Genomic DNA, 15,464 nt, shown 5'->3' on the forward strand with positions numbered 1-15,464 from the left:
AGAGGAATAATAACTCGGCTTCCATCCCTGCTTAAAAATCTATAAAACAAAGAGAAACTGGTAGCAAACATTTGGCTATTAATTCTGCTTCTTTATTTTCCTTCCCATGTTCTGGTGAATATGGCTGTAAATCCTGAGACTGTCAAGATGGGAGAAAGATGGGCAGGAAACAGAAAGTAAGGCTGAGGGAGATGGCTGAAGATGACTGCAACCATCTTTCTGCATCAAGGCTGAGCTTGAATGCTTCTCTGGAGGTTGTTGTCCTGGGCAGCCTGGCAGGCCTCTTTCCCCCCTGCAGCTGAGAGGTGACAGCTAGCTGCAGTGTAAGCTGCAGCTCTACCAACGCAGCATTGTCTGTTACACTTGTGTAACACAACAGAAAATAGGGGGTACCGGGTCAATCCAGCCCAATATCTGACATCCAGCAGTGAAAAACATCTGAAACTTACTTCCATGTCTGTTTGCCACATAGGCATGTAAGAACACAGCAAGTTTGTGGTTCCCCAATAATCCTGACAGTAATTTGCAGTTCAGGGTCTTCTTTAGCCAGAAGTGGTCTTGTCATATTTTGTTGCCCACAATGATGTTTTCTTCCTGAAAGTGTACTCCTATGTTTGAACTAAGAACATTTTTATAAATTACAGCCTCATGAGAGAAGGAGTTCCAGCACCTCAGCTATACATTTTATTAGTTTTGGACTTACCATTTGTGTAACGTGTCCTGTGTCTTTCTCTGGAAAACAGCAGTCATTCCATCTTCACCTTTTCCACACTGCCACAGGTTTTATAGACATCATCAGCTGCCCATGTAGGACTATTAGAGAACTTGGGATCATTTTTTGGTAGGTAGGAGGGGGTTTCTGCATCTTCAAACCCTTCACATCATTGAAAGTAGAGCAGGGGAATCTGTCATAAAGGAGTAGTGGTATCATGAGGAGGAACACATTTGCACTTTTGGGCCCCTCACTGATGCCACAAAAAGTCAAGGATGGTATTTGTATCACATACCTACAGCTGCATGTAATTAAGCCTGTAGTTTAAACTAACTTCCACCACAGTCAATGGAAGCAGGAATGTGACTCCAAAGAGCAATCTGCCCTGTCTGTGGTAGACACCTCTCTCACAACAGGGTGAATCACTTGTCTGATTTGTTTGGATAATGCTAAGAACAGCCTAGGAAGTCTGCAGAGGGAACATATGAGCAAATAAGCATAGGGACAAATACAAGCCAAAATTTAAAACATAATTGTTCTCCAACTGTTGAACAGGTCATTCATGAATGAGAATTCAATGAACAGGATACAAAAGCCGAAGTTACAGCTTGTTTTTGCTCAGCTGCACTCTCCAACTTACAGCCTGTGGCTAAATTGGAAGCTTTTTCCATTTACTTGTTTCATTTAGTGTGGTGACTGCTACATGAACTAAGTAAACCAAAGGGAGGGAAATGGGATGCCTTTGGCTGTCAGGATGCTGATGGAAGCGTAGAGGGAGAGAAGCCTTTAAAATCCCATGGTACTGCCTCATGCTTGTCATCCTAAAGACATCTGTCTTGGAGAGCTGCGGTGCCACCAGGAACATTTAGGAAATTCCCTGAGATGCCTGTGCAGCATCAACCTTTTGAACATATCAATAGTTCATTCCTGTGTCGTTATTTCCAGTCATGTCCTGTCTTGGAGGGGACCTTTTGCAGAGCAGAAGGCATCTCGTTCTCACCAGCGCAGAGCACAGGCACTCCACATCCCACAAGGCGTGCTGGCTGGTGAGAAAGCACAGGCTGAAAATGTCTGCGCTGCAGAGTGCGAGGCTGAAGCGCAGGGGGGAAAAGTCTATGGCGGGAAGATATGACAACTGAAACCAGCTGCGTTTGAGATGCAAATGGACCTGAGCGGTCCAAGGTGTCATAGGGCTTGGCAGATGTTACACAGCCTGGTCTGTGATCATTTGGCACTGCACTGCAGAAAGAGAAACAAACTTAAGGCTCAGAGGAGGTGCAGTTTGTTTAAATAATAGCAAGTAATTAGTCTGAAGACAAAATCAGTGATGGCATTTTATAATTACAATTAATTTAAAGGTTAATTTCCTTTGGTGCTAAAATCTTATTTAAAACATTTACCAGGAAAGGAAATTAGGATGTTACTATCTAGATGCATAGAATGCTTCTGGGAATCCATGCCTATTATCACTAGAAAATTAGGTTAGACTCAAAGTGGGAATTTCAATTCATTTTAGTGTATAATAGATGGTGGTCAGGGCCTTGAGTCAGAAGGGTTGCTTAGGGTAGACTGTACGATTTGCATTTTCTTTGTTTGTGGGATTAATTGCAAATGTTTCCAACAAAAGGGCTGGGTTTATACATGAACAAGCTTGACATGAAAAGAAAATTGGTTATGGATTGCTGCCTTCGTAACTAATGAAGTTGATGTTCAAGGAATCCCTAAGAGACAGGGCTGTGGTATGAGGCAAATATATAAATAAAATCACACGGGGGAAAATGGTGGTGTTGCTGGTTCCATCTACAATAATTTCTCTTCTCCCTCACTGTCTTCCCTGCCACTCCCCTTGCATCCATCACCGCCTCTTGTGGGGATTGTCAACCTCAAGTTTAAAAAATGTCTAAATAACATAATGTAGAGCTTGAAGGAAACAACATTTCCATTCCAGTATCTCATCACGATGGGATTCTGCTTAATAAAATCAATGCACTGTAACTGCCAGGGGGATATACTTACCTTGCATCATTTTTTTTAACTATTCACCACCCATGTTTTATCTTTTCAAGAAAGACAAGTTGAAGAAGTTGCAGCTATTGGAAAAGATCTGCACATATGAAAAGGGAATGAAGAGTAAACATCTCTTTTACAAAGAAAGATACACTTCATACCAAAACATTTTGAAAATATTACTTGTCTTGTCATGAGCTAATTGTTTCAGGAGGGGAACACAAAGAAGTCCAGATCATGAAACAATGTCCCACACATTTGTGTCAAACCGTAGCAGAATGAGATAGTAACTAGTGACAGTTCTGACAACAAAAGCCGCAGATGATTTGAAGAGATGCTCAGGTTGTTGCTGTAGCTGGATAGGACGTGGTCTTTCTGGCCATGGAAATGTTTTGACATTTAAAAATTAACAAAACTCATATTCAAAATCAGGAAAAATCAGCAAAATCTGAGGCTCTCCACAAGCTGAAAATTGCAGGGAAAATGGTTTCAGGCATACCATCGTGTTTTGTTTTGCTGCCAGTGAAAGACTTCATTTTGATGTGAGTCATTTATTGTTACTTTGCACTAAAGAGCTGGCTTTGGATGTGCCATGCCCAGGGGCACATCTTCTCCTCCACCCTGACGGAGGGAGGACAGCTTGGCCCCTGCTGAGAACAGGCATAGGAGCTGCCCACAGGTGGCCTTGCCCACCCTGGATTCCCAGCCTCTAAGGGCAGCTGCTGCCTCCCCAGGGGTTCAGCCAAAACAGGCGGGTGTAACAGGTTGGCCTGGCCAGCCACGCTCAGTCTGGACTGAAGGACAGCAACGGAGAGGAGCAGTGATGAGCTGCTGCCGGTAGACTAGACTCGTTAACCGCTTCCAGTGGCCCTGAAAAGGACACCTACCCACATCCTCTTAGTATCTTCCCAACTGAGACAGTCAGCGTGAGCTCCTCGCAATTTCCTTCCTGCCTGGGACATAGCTTTGTACTAAATTATTTTTATTGGCATGCCTTCTGTTAAAGTTTTCCTTATTACTTTTGCTTTTGAATATCTAGATAGGTCTTCATTAGCATTGGATTGTTAACTTTCATGGATTTGGGCCTTAATTCTCCACTTTGTTGCACTTACTAATGACTCTTATTCTAATTTATTAGTGTGGTGGTCACACTTGGAGGCCACTGCCCCAGGCATTTTCTTTTTCCTCCTTTTTTCTTTTTTCCTCTCTTTATTGCTTGCCCCTAGCAATGATCTGGCTAAGGACACTTTTTCCTAACGATTCATTTGATAACTTCTATGATAATTCAGTCTACCCCACATTTTTTTAATTCTTAGAATGATTTGTCAGTCACAAACTATTTCAGGGCTATATTTTTTTGCTCAGTACTCAAGCATGAAAATTTGAAACCAAGTGGCTATTATCCAACAGTGTCCAGGTCTGTCCAGTTTAGAAAAATAATATATTCTTCAGACTATTAATGTTCTCATAGCTGAGTGGAGGTCTTTTACAGACTCTTTACTGAGCATTGGATGAGCCCCACTGGAAGCCTAGACAAGCCTTGCAAAGCCTCACAGGGGTCAAGCGGCAGCCTACCTGACTGCAACCCTATTTCCAGATCTGTAAGCTTGACAGGTGGCTTGCAGCATTTAGCAGATAGAAAAGGCAGCACTGACCGGTTCAGGCCAGGATTTCTCATTGCTGCAGCTATGCTCCAGCCATCTCCTCCTGGCTTCTGGCTCTTGTTCTTGCCTGCCCTATCCCTGGTCCCTGTTTCTATCTTCAGCTGTTGAAGACTCACTCATGCCTCCCAGCCCTTGCTTGGTTACTCCTGCCTGCTTTCATCCTGGCTTCTTTCTGCTCTGCCATGACCCTGTTTCCCACCTGGGTCCCACCTGGCATGGTTCCTGCTGTTGGCCAGCCCTGCCTTGCTGAGACATTGCTCCAGAGCATAGTCTTCTTTGCCTCCTGCCCTGAGGCTCTGCCATTGACCAGACCCCTTCTCTACCTGAGAGTCTGAGATGCATTTTACCTTCTCTAATTTCTAGATGCTCAGCATCATTCATCCTGGTGTTTTCTGCTGGCTACAACCTTGAATGCAATATCTGCATCCCTGCTTGGTCCCAATTAGAGGTAGTATCAGGCTGAGATCCCTGTCAGTACCTCTGGAAGAGTGGTGACACCAGGTGGTGCTTATCAGCTTTCACAAACCTGGGTACCTCCCAAGTTCTACATCTTATCTCAGAAGGGCTGATCAAAGAATGAGCCCGGGGATCAACAGCAATAGAGACAGAAGATGCTGCAAGCCCTTATCCAACAAGAAACATGATAGGAGGAGAAAAATCTGGAGGAAAAGCCCTTGTGAAGCAAAAAATTACAAGGTAATTTTGACTATTGTAAAAGTAAGCAGTATGGAAATAGTGGCAGTGGGGCAGAATCTGAGCTGAGAAACTCCACTGAAGTTTGTGTATGAATTTCCCTTTGCTGCTCCTGTGGACTCAGAAAATAGGGCTCAGAAATACCATAAGGTTACAGTTTAAAATTCTGAGTTTTTAGTTCCGCCTTGCAAATGGGTGAGCTAAGAGCACTCACAGGCAGTTACTGACTGTTCAGCAGAAATGCAGTTCATTGCACCACAAGAACCGGACCGAGTGTCCAAGTCCTTATGCCATTTTTGAACCCCCCTGTGCCAGCAGGAAGGGCACAGCCTCGTGTATTGACAGATGCCCTCCTTCCCCCTGCTTTGCCAGGGCTTGGCTCTATGCTGTTTTGCGAGATCGCTGTGCGCTCAGCACAAAGACCAATAACGTTTGATTACCATTGTAAACAAACTTTATTGAGATTGTATTCAAGCAAACCTCCTCCTGTGTGCTATATTGTGGAACAACCACCAGGCCATGGTCGCAGAGTAAAAAGGCAGCAGCACTAACGTGTTTGGAAGTGTCTTCACCAAACAGCAAGGCGGGTAGCAGGATACTGGCAAAGCTCCGGGTGCAGGGGTGTCCACATATGCTCTTTTATATTTTTTCCTGTATGTCATTTCCAAAGTTATTAAAACCAAGCCTAATTTTACTCCCTTCCATTTTTTCTGAGTTTGGCCAGTTTTTAGCTGCCAGCATTTGTGCACAGCTCTCTCTTGCTTCACATACTCACTTCTGCACCAACAGTGCCTGCCGTGACATTATTAGCTGTAGTTTGCCATCTCTCCTCTCTCCCAGCTACGTGGGCAGTGGAGTGCCTTGCTGTGGTAGTGAAGCTTAATCACCACACCTCCGAGGCCTGAGTCCAGGGGGCCAAGTATTTGGCCTTCGAAGCCAGTGTACATAAGTTTAAGATTTCACATGTCAGATATAGGACATGCACACGACATGTTCTCTCTCTGCTATATCACCTGAGAAATATGTTCAGTCATGACATGCACGTGAAAGAAGCATCCACATGCACATACACTTCCCTGGTCACTGGCACTTCTTAAATGATACCATCTTTATCATGGGTAACTGTAAATTTTTGACATTATTTTAGTGCTTTAGATTCATTAATGTATTTAAGGACCACCATGATGCCAAGCACTGTACAAACATAAATGCCAGCCCTGTTTCTGGGAGCTTCTAATCTACATATTAGACAACAGGCAACTGGTGGGTACAGGCACCCCCCATTGAGCACAAGTGAGGACAAAGAAACTATGAACAAATATTCACAGTGGTAGACAGAAATTCAAGGACATTGGCAACTGAATTATTGCCAAGGGAGCAAAGAAGAGTTTTGGAGAAAATAATGAGAGAACTGTTTGTGAAGACATTCTCATAAGGAGAGCAAGTGTTTGGAAATTTTGCAAGTATGCAGGTCAGGCTGGCAGCACAGGGGGAGAGTTTAGCTTTTAGAACTGGAAGGGCAGACTGGTGTGGATTCCCTACAAAAGGCTTTAAATGTAAAAAGATTTAGCTTCTACTTGATATAATCTGGAAGATGAAATCAGTAGCAGGAGGCAGTGAGGAGTAACCTAACCAAGGAGATGAGTCTTGCAGCTTTTGTCTCAACTACACATTTGGAGAGTTCAGAAAAAAAGAACAATTGTGGTGTTTGACACTGAGAGCCCTGAGTAAATGTTAGAGCTGTTTCAACAGACAGAAAAGTCTTCCTCTTCAATATGCAAAAATAATCTTCAGAAATTAAATCATGCACAGCCCAAACCAAAGTTGACATCTAACTTATATCCTCAAGTGACAGGCAAACTTGAGCATACAAGTGCCATCGTTCACTATGAGAGGCAGCAGAGAAGGTTAGGGGGGAGCAGCTAAGAGTTCTGGTTTTAGCCATGCTGAACTGGAATTGATGTTTAATTATCCAAGGGTAAATATCACAGAGAGGAGCTGAGATTTTAGTTTGTACAGAAGGAGCAGAGTGAGCACAAGCCGGGTACCCTGTGACACCTCAGAGAGCCAACAACAGCAGAATTTGCGCTTGCGAGTGCAACTACCCCATTTACAGGAGGTGGAGAAAAGTAAAAGGCAGAGGTTACTGCTCGTGGGACTCCAGCAACATGCAGGAGGGAGAACCACCAAGAGAGGAGAGGAATGATGAGAGGAAGCAGGTGAGCACTTGCAGAGGAGAGAGCAAATGCCAGTGAGGCAAAGGTTTCAGGAAGAAGAGAGGCTGTGCGAAAGGTGGCTGGATGACTGCAGAGATGACTGTGTGCACTGGGTTACCAGTACCCAAATTTGGATAGGAGGAGGTGATTTGACTATGGTTCCAGATGCATGCAAGAGACAGGACACAAGATGGGAGAAAATCTTCTACAAAATGGAGGAAAGTGTTTGAAACCATCAGGAGAGAGAGAGAGAATGGGACAAGCAGGGATAAGGGTGGGGCTGATTTTTTTAATGAAAGGAATTTACATGTATTTGTATTGGTAGGAAATACAAAAAAAAGGGATCAAGAGTCTGTCACTAGGACAAGAGGAAGTTTTACAGGACAAAATTCCTGTGACTGTAGTAAGAGAGAAGGTGAAATGAACTATAAAAGGAGTGAAAAAGGCTGGCAAACTGAATAAAGGAGGACTACTTTATCAGTTTGCCCATAGAAGAAATGGGAGAGATGGAGTGCAGAGAACATGTGGAGATGGGAGCAGGAAAGCAGATGAGGAGGTGATGAGGGTGTCTGGGGTGGAACTAATAAAGCTGGAGGAGCCAAGCTGCTTCATCAGGGAGATGAACAAAGTGAAGGAGAAGAGGAGGAATCCGTGACAGAAGTCACCCTCATTACAGAATTACTGCCAAAGATATTTTCACTTTTAAAGAGGGAGCCATGGGCAGAAAGCAGATGCTGTGATGAAGGCAGGGTTGAGTGCTGGCAGTACACTCACCACTGTGAGAGGTAGGGCCCCATGCATCAAGGGTAGGGGTGAGATAATCAGCAAAACAAACAATAGTGGCGAAGGAACAAAGGAGAGGGTTTGAAAGCAGTCAAGAAGTCATCCATACTGCGCGTCACATGTTGGCCAAGCACATGGCTGTTTCCCAACTTTTCCCTTTCCTTTTCTTTGCAGATAAAGACACTTCTCTATTTTGAAACTCTACACCCTTTCATATCTAGTCTGCATTGGTTTTCACATGCCTATTAAAATGCAAGGAAAGCCATAGCATCGGTCACATTTCTATACAGATATGCCCTAACTGACTCTTTGGGTCTGATCCTAAGCTAATGTAAATTATCATTGCTTCAATCAAGTCACTGAAGCTATAAAAATATATATCAGCTGTGGATCTGAATCTTTATGCTTCTGTGTTTATATCTTACAGAGGAAAACTTCTATAAGGAGAATAGTGTCTAGTCTTCTGATTTCTATTCCATATCTTTCCCTTTGCTTTCAGAGGAAGATGTTATTGTTTTTACTGCACTCTATTTCTTTTCTCTTTGTCCATCTGTTGATGTAATCAGTTTCATTGTTTCTCACAGCTAGTTTTCTAGAGTCCCTTCTCCCATATGTACTTTCATGTTAATGGGGTATTTTTGTGCATCCCAGTTTAATGGTCCATTTATATACCACAATCTTCCAGAAATAAAAAATGAGAAACCCATTTATGCCTCTCATCCTGTCCTGATATGCAACGGAGACAATGGGGGCTGGGACTGTGAGCAAAGGCTGAAACTTCACATCCCTGTGGGTACTTAGGGATAGAAAATACATGACTACTTTGAGCCATATGTCCTGTTTGTGTTACACTTGTAAACACAGTCATATGCCTGACAAGCCCCTTAACACTGGCAAAGGAAGAAAACACTCTGGCTGAATTTCTTGTAAAACATTTGACAAATAAATAGTACTCTCATTATCCTATTCAAGTCCAGCCTGGAAAATAAGCATCTCAGTGCCCAATATTTCAAAGTAATAGGATTCTGTGTTTGTTTGTATATGCACGTATGCTTTTATTAAATCAAAACATGACAAAACAGACACTTCTGATAACAGTGACATGTAAGATGAATGTAAAATAGAATGGTCCAAAATGAGTTTGATGGATGAGGTTAAGGATGGAAGCCTCTGTAGCAATCCAGCTAATGAGCCTTATTTTATTCATTGCATGTTACTGCTGCCAGGAATGTATCAGTTGTAGGACACTTTTAGTGACCTTTCAGGCACAGCCAGGATGAAATGCCTGCAGAAAGGGCAGCATTTCGCATGCTTTAAGACACAAGCTCAGAGTCCACAGAGAGCTTTTAGCACTGTCTGGACACCACAGGCTTTGCAGTGCTGACAAACTGCTGCCATCAAGAAAACTTGCTACAAAGAAATTACTGAAATCCTTTTGTACTGGAGTTCACTTTTTATTACCTGCCTTTACCTACCTTGCAAAGTTTGTTGTGTGTAAGAAGCCATTGTATGCCTACAACAAGGTCACAGTAGTACTCTCTGCCCTGCCATCATTTGGTTACCCATGTGGGAACTTCCACTGTCAGTTGAACACAGAAATGTCTCTACAAGTTTGCCTTGTTTGTCACTTCACAATCTGGCTTGTTAACGCTGTGTTTACTCTGTGCAACAGGGCAAAGACACAATGCACGCAGAGATATTCACCATGCGTCTTTTTCTCACGCCCACACAAATTCAGTTTACTCAAAGAAAGCTTTTTCTTAACACATTGATTTAGCTTTCTGTAAACAACCCTAAAATCACCCTTAAGACCTTTTGCCCCACGACTGCAAAATAGAGTATCTACACCTACAGCCTTCTAATAATGGTTTACCGGTTGCTTGAAGTGTCTTGGGAAGTACACAAGAAATGCAAAGCCAGACAAACGCGTATAAGTAACATCCATAAAGTGACATGGGTTGACACCAGTGAGACACTCAGTCCAACACAGGTCTTTTCTGACTTCCCTTGTCAAAGGTCAAGAGTGAGGAAAAAAAGGAAAACTCTGCAAAAGAACAACAACCCATAGCTACAGCAAAGACATATCCATTCTTTTTGCTCCAATCTTTGTATTTGAATAAGAGTTTTTATTTCCTCTGAACCTAGCACTTCGCTCAACAATATTTCTATAGTGAATTCTTTATTCTGTGTCTATAAACTTAGTACGCTTCCAAAGACATGATCACATTGTAATAAAGTTATAGACAGCGAGTAAGTAGGAAGCAACAAATGGCATTTATCTTGATTTTAGCAAGATTTTGACCCTGTGAAAGGTTTGTAAGCAGGCCAGGGAAGCACTGTCCAGATGCAGTCATAATAGCTTGCGTGCAGAATTGTTTAAAACTGTATTTGAAATTTAGTTATCAACCAGCTGGGATGACATTTCAGATGAGACCCCACTGGGACCTCAGCTAGGGAAATAATTTTCTTCATTATTTTTGTTAACAGCAAGGATGATAGAGGAGAGAACATTTGTAAAAATTTCAGAGGAAACCAGCCTGGGAGGGGTATGAGCACTTGTGAAGACAGGATTAGAAGTCAGAATGATCTTGAGAAGTGGCTTGAAATCAAGAAGATGAAATTCAATACAGACAAGTGTAAAAGAACTCCTGTGGGGAAGAATCAATCAAGTGTCTTCAGATAAAATATGGACTACTTGGCTAGACTACAGTTAGTGTCAAAACATAAAAATAAAGATCTGGTTTTTAAGCATTTGTATGATGCTGTTGAAAAAAGAACAAAAAGAAACAACACCATCCCCCACCCCCATGTTATTCCAGGTAATGTACAGAAGACATACATGGCAATTGTTCCAGTTAGTCCTGATTTGTGCACCACACTGTAAGAAAAACATAAACAGACTGAAGAAGGATCTTCAGCCTTGGAAATTTAGAGGCTTGGAAAATGTGGGCTGTGAGAAAAATTTGAAATACCTAGGCATACTTAAATCTGGAAAAGATGGATAGCATGAAAATACTTTTTGAAAATGCTTAAAAGTAGTTAAGAAAGAAAAAAGAAAAAAGGCTCATTTTTCTTCATATCCATAGGGAGAAAAGGCCAAAATGTAGAAAAGTCATTAATTTGCAGGAAATTACATTTAAATTAGACATTAGGAAGTTAGGCACAGGGAAAGGCAACACAGAGAGACTATAGAACCTCTTTTATTATATATGTCAGGGATTAATTTAGTAAAACATCATTCTAGGATAGGAGTATACGTAATGCTGCCATTGAGCACACAGAATCAGCTAAATTATTTCTGCCGGGACCATTCTTGCCAAGGAAGAAGGTGGATGACGGGTTCAACATGTTTGTGGTTGCAATGGAGGCGTTCTGTACCAGTCCAGTCTAGTGTTTCTGTGGCTTTTTGCTTGCAAAGTAAATGGTGTACAGAAGGGTATCTCTTGATTTTGTAACATGTCTGGAATGCGTGTGACTGCACTGATAAGTGTGGCAGACATTGAGGGGTACCTTGGTATAAAACAGACTCATAAATGCAAGTTTTAAGGACCTCAACCACTGTGAAAGTTCTCAGACCAAGGGTTATAAATTTACATTTTGTGATTTTTATGTGAATGTTACTGCATTTTAGATCCACAAGAAGCTATCTTCTATCAAAGAACCTTTTCTTTTTTCTCTTTTTTCCTCTTTTTTTTTTTTGTTGCTTTTAATGTACACAGAGCCAGCCTGTCTGTAGCAGTGTCCAGACCTGTGAAAAATGCACTTCCATACCTGAACTTTTTGGCCCTTTTCTGTCAAAATAAAGTCAAATTCACAACTGCTGTGTAAGAGACAATATTTCAGGGATGAGAGCTGCCCACAAATAACCCCCAAAAGCCAATAGTTGGGTCTCCTGGTGCAAAGGAAGCAAAGGGTGTGCCTTTTACCTGTGTAAAGAAAGTGTTATAGCAGAGAAATAGGGGTCTCGGGCTCAGATGAGATTGAATTGCCCTGGAAATTGTTTAAAATAAACATGAGAAGACCATCGGGAACTGGCAGTGGTGTGAATTAATAAATAACTCCCACTCTACAACCTTCCTGCAGACCTCCAGCACCTTGAGAGAGAAGCTGGTTTCCTTAGATCCGTGAAGCCTCATCTCTGAAGCTCAGATAAATTGTTCCAGATCTCTGTTCGTGCATTTCAACCCAAATGTCAAAGCAGGGAATCAGAGAAACTTCTGTCTCTCAGACAGAGTCGGATCAATGTGCTCTCTTCCCTACATCACTGAGCCACACTATGACAGCAAGCCAGACACAGTAATCACAGTCAGAAGCAATGCATTCATGCCAATAAATAAATGGTTTTCAGCATTTGTAATATCTGAATAGCACATTGTTTTATACTCCAGTGAGGTGGTCTACTTGAAAAAGAAGGATATGTGGCTATTTCTGATGGACATATGGCTGTCATAGATTCCTCATTGTCTTTCTGTGATTTTAAAATTAATTTGATTTTAAAATTAAAAAAGAGACTGTGCCTCTTTTTTTTTTTCTTTTTACCCTTTTTCTGCATCTCCACAATTAACTGGTCTAATTTTAACAGGTTATTTGGAGGCCCATCAAAAATAATCTGTGTGCTGGGTGGTTCTTGAATGATAGTGCCTATCCCTTCTGAAAAGATGTTGCTAATGAAAGCAATTTTCCCCCTTTCAGTTGACTTCATAGGTGGATTTGACTCTTACGGCTATCAAGGTCCACAGAAGACATCTCATTTACAGCTACAGCCCATGTATATGTAAGTACTTAACTTCTGAGATATTCTGCAAAGTGGCAGGCTGATATTAAAGGATCATTAAGCTGAAACATGACGTGACTCAGAAATTCAGAATAGGCAGAAGCCTTTTTTGATAGACCGAATTCAAGCTACACTTAAGCGCCAACATTACTCTTCTATTGAATTATAATGATTTCTTAGGGCAGGATATAGTGTGTCATGGTTGTTTAAATAGCACCCAGCTCTTATCTGATTTTCCCCCACTTTCATTCAATCAGGTTCCACTCAGAGGCAACGAGAATTTGGTGTAGTAAAAACTAGTCAGATCTGACAAATCTTGGTTGCAAAGAAGTGTTTTTTATTAAGATTTATCAAAAGTTCAGCAATTCGCTAATTTAGTGGATGCATTTAGCATTTGTCTTACCAGTGCATCTGTTCACTGAGGCACCTCTGTACCTCATTGCCAGTCTCCACATTTAAAATAAATAAATAACAAATAAAACAAATGTAACAACATATGGCTTTTAAAACCAGTTTGAATACAAGACAGTATTTTACCTAACCAGTGAGTGACAACTCCATCTATTGCCTAGAAGTGCAGCCTGATATATTTGGGGATTAAATGGGTAATCAAATCTCAGCACATACACACAACTGGAGTACATTCACACAAGAGCTAACACCCAACTGTAGACCAGTCCAGGAATAATCATCTCCAAATATTTCTTGTACTGATGCCAACTGCAATTCAGAACAGCCCGACTGCCCAGATAAATCTTACCTCACTGCTGCAGCCTTTTGAAATGTTTGTTATTCACCGTCACTATTTGCCATCACCTACACGGTAAAAGCACAGCACAGAACAGCTCACAAAGGGGCAGCATTTACTTTTTTCCTTTGTTTCTCTTCTTAACATGTCTTTTGAGGAAAAGAACTAAATACAGGCAAACGATATCCATCCCAACATACACTTCCATTCACCTTTGAATGTAATTTCATTTCTTCTGATTAGTAGAAGCAAGTCTGCTAATGGATTAGTGGATTTTTGCATGGAACTGACATTTACTCCTCTATCAGAGGTACAATCAATTCTGCGGTAGTGCTTAGGATTGGGCCCTTTGGGAGCTTTGCTAGGAGCTTTTTAATAATCTCAAATTACAATAGTGCATATCTCCAATGCCATCTTAACTTCAGCTTCCCATCTGTCTGTGCTCAAGTAAAGATTTTTCACCTGCACTTTTGGCACAGTGCTGTGCATTTAGAAAATGTTATTTCCTTCCTAGTATTATGCGTGGCTCATAGGTACTTAGAACAATTCTAATCCTATTTCTTTCTCAGTGTACCATACTTTGTCATCAACATATGGGGCCCTCTAGCTGAGATATTATCCCATTCTCTTTATGCTCTCAGTGTTTCCTCCGGAACAACAGATTGCATTTACTGAGCATCTTCCTACTGACTGGAAGGAAAGCTAGACCTGCAGAAAAAAAAAGAGGGAAATATTTTTAAGCTTGTAGCTAAAAGAGATATGTGATTAACCCATGCAAACTGTGTTCCGTCTTATTTCAGTGCTGCTTTCTCACTAGACTATAGGTTCTTATCACTGTCTTCACTGAAAGACAGAAATCAGTATGTGAGCTGACATTTTGTCCAATCAACCCCAAAAAGTATTGCCATGTCCCAGCCACAGCCAAAGACACTTCATGTTTCTCTCTGACTGTATAGCATTTGACAAGGTTCTCTAGAATTGCTACAGTTTGTCTTTAAGAGCCTTTTACAGCATTTAGTAATACCTTTCTGTTATTTACAGTTGAGGCGCACCAGGAACACATACATATGTATTCACACTGCAGTTGCTCTGTAAATGTAGGCAGACCATTAGGTAGTGGAGCAACAAATTCGAACGTCAAATTAATCAAGCCGCGGTTTGATCTGCTTGTAGCACTATTTACAACAATATTACGTACTGAAAATCAAAACACACTGATATGACAACAGCAAGCCATACTTGGTGTTTTAAAGTTTTATTTGTTGGAAGGAAGGGTTTGGTTCCCTAGGGATCTTGTTCACCAAAGAACATCAGTGTTGGCCTCCATAGTATTCAAGAAAAGAAAACAAAAAAACTACAGAACTTTACATTACTCTCTGGCCGATGTCACCTGCACTTTACAATGCTCAGCATCTCTAGGGGATGAGTAAATGGTAAGAATCATAGACCTTCTGCTTTATGGAGTCCATTGCCATACTCTCACCACTGTCCAAGGTATAATCACATCCATCGTGATACGAATGTACCCATACATATCCATATAGCTGTATTCGTATAACTATTTCCACAACTTTATCAATTGCTACAAAACGTCTTTGAATCCAAAGGCAGTGGAGGATATATTAAACATCATCCTGTCTAATTCTTGCAAAAGTTCAAGAAAATATGAAAATAGCTTGTTGCCCCCTTTGCATCCTCGACTATTGAGGTTCACACTGGGTGCAACTCCTGTGGATCTCTGAGGTTATGAGAGAAATAGGAGACAGTTGCCTTTAAACCACCTGGTTACTGACTATATCCAAAGGCGCAATAACACCTCTTTTTGTCATCTATGGCGTGGTAGTACCTACAGGTGTAGTAGGCATGC

At 41.5% G+C, this 15,464-nt stretch overlaps 1 protein-coding gene across 1 annotated transcript in view; it reads left to right on the forward strand.

The window, feature by feature from the left end:
* Nucleotides 1-12,853, forward strand: part of NKAIN2 (sodium/potassium transporting ATPase interacting 2) — a 75,559-nt gene extending 62,706 nt beyond the window's left edge. The window contains exon 3 of the mRNA XM_074150477.1: nt 12,768-12,853. Coding sequence (XP_074006578.1) covers nt 12,768-12,853 — 86 coding nt within the window. The remainder of the gene's footprint in view (nt 1-12,767) is intronic.
* Nucleotides 12,854-15,464: the final 2,611 nt, after the last annotated feature.

This window comes from Numenius arquata, chromosome 7 (assembly GCF_964106895.1).
Source record: "Numenius arquata chromosome 7, bNumArq3.hap1.1, whole genome shotgun sequence".
Classification (NCBI taxonomy): Eukaryota; Metazoa; Chordata; class Aves; order Charadriiformes; family Scolopacidae; genus Numenius; species Numenius arquata.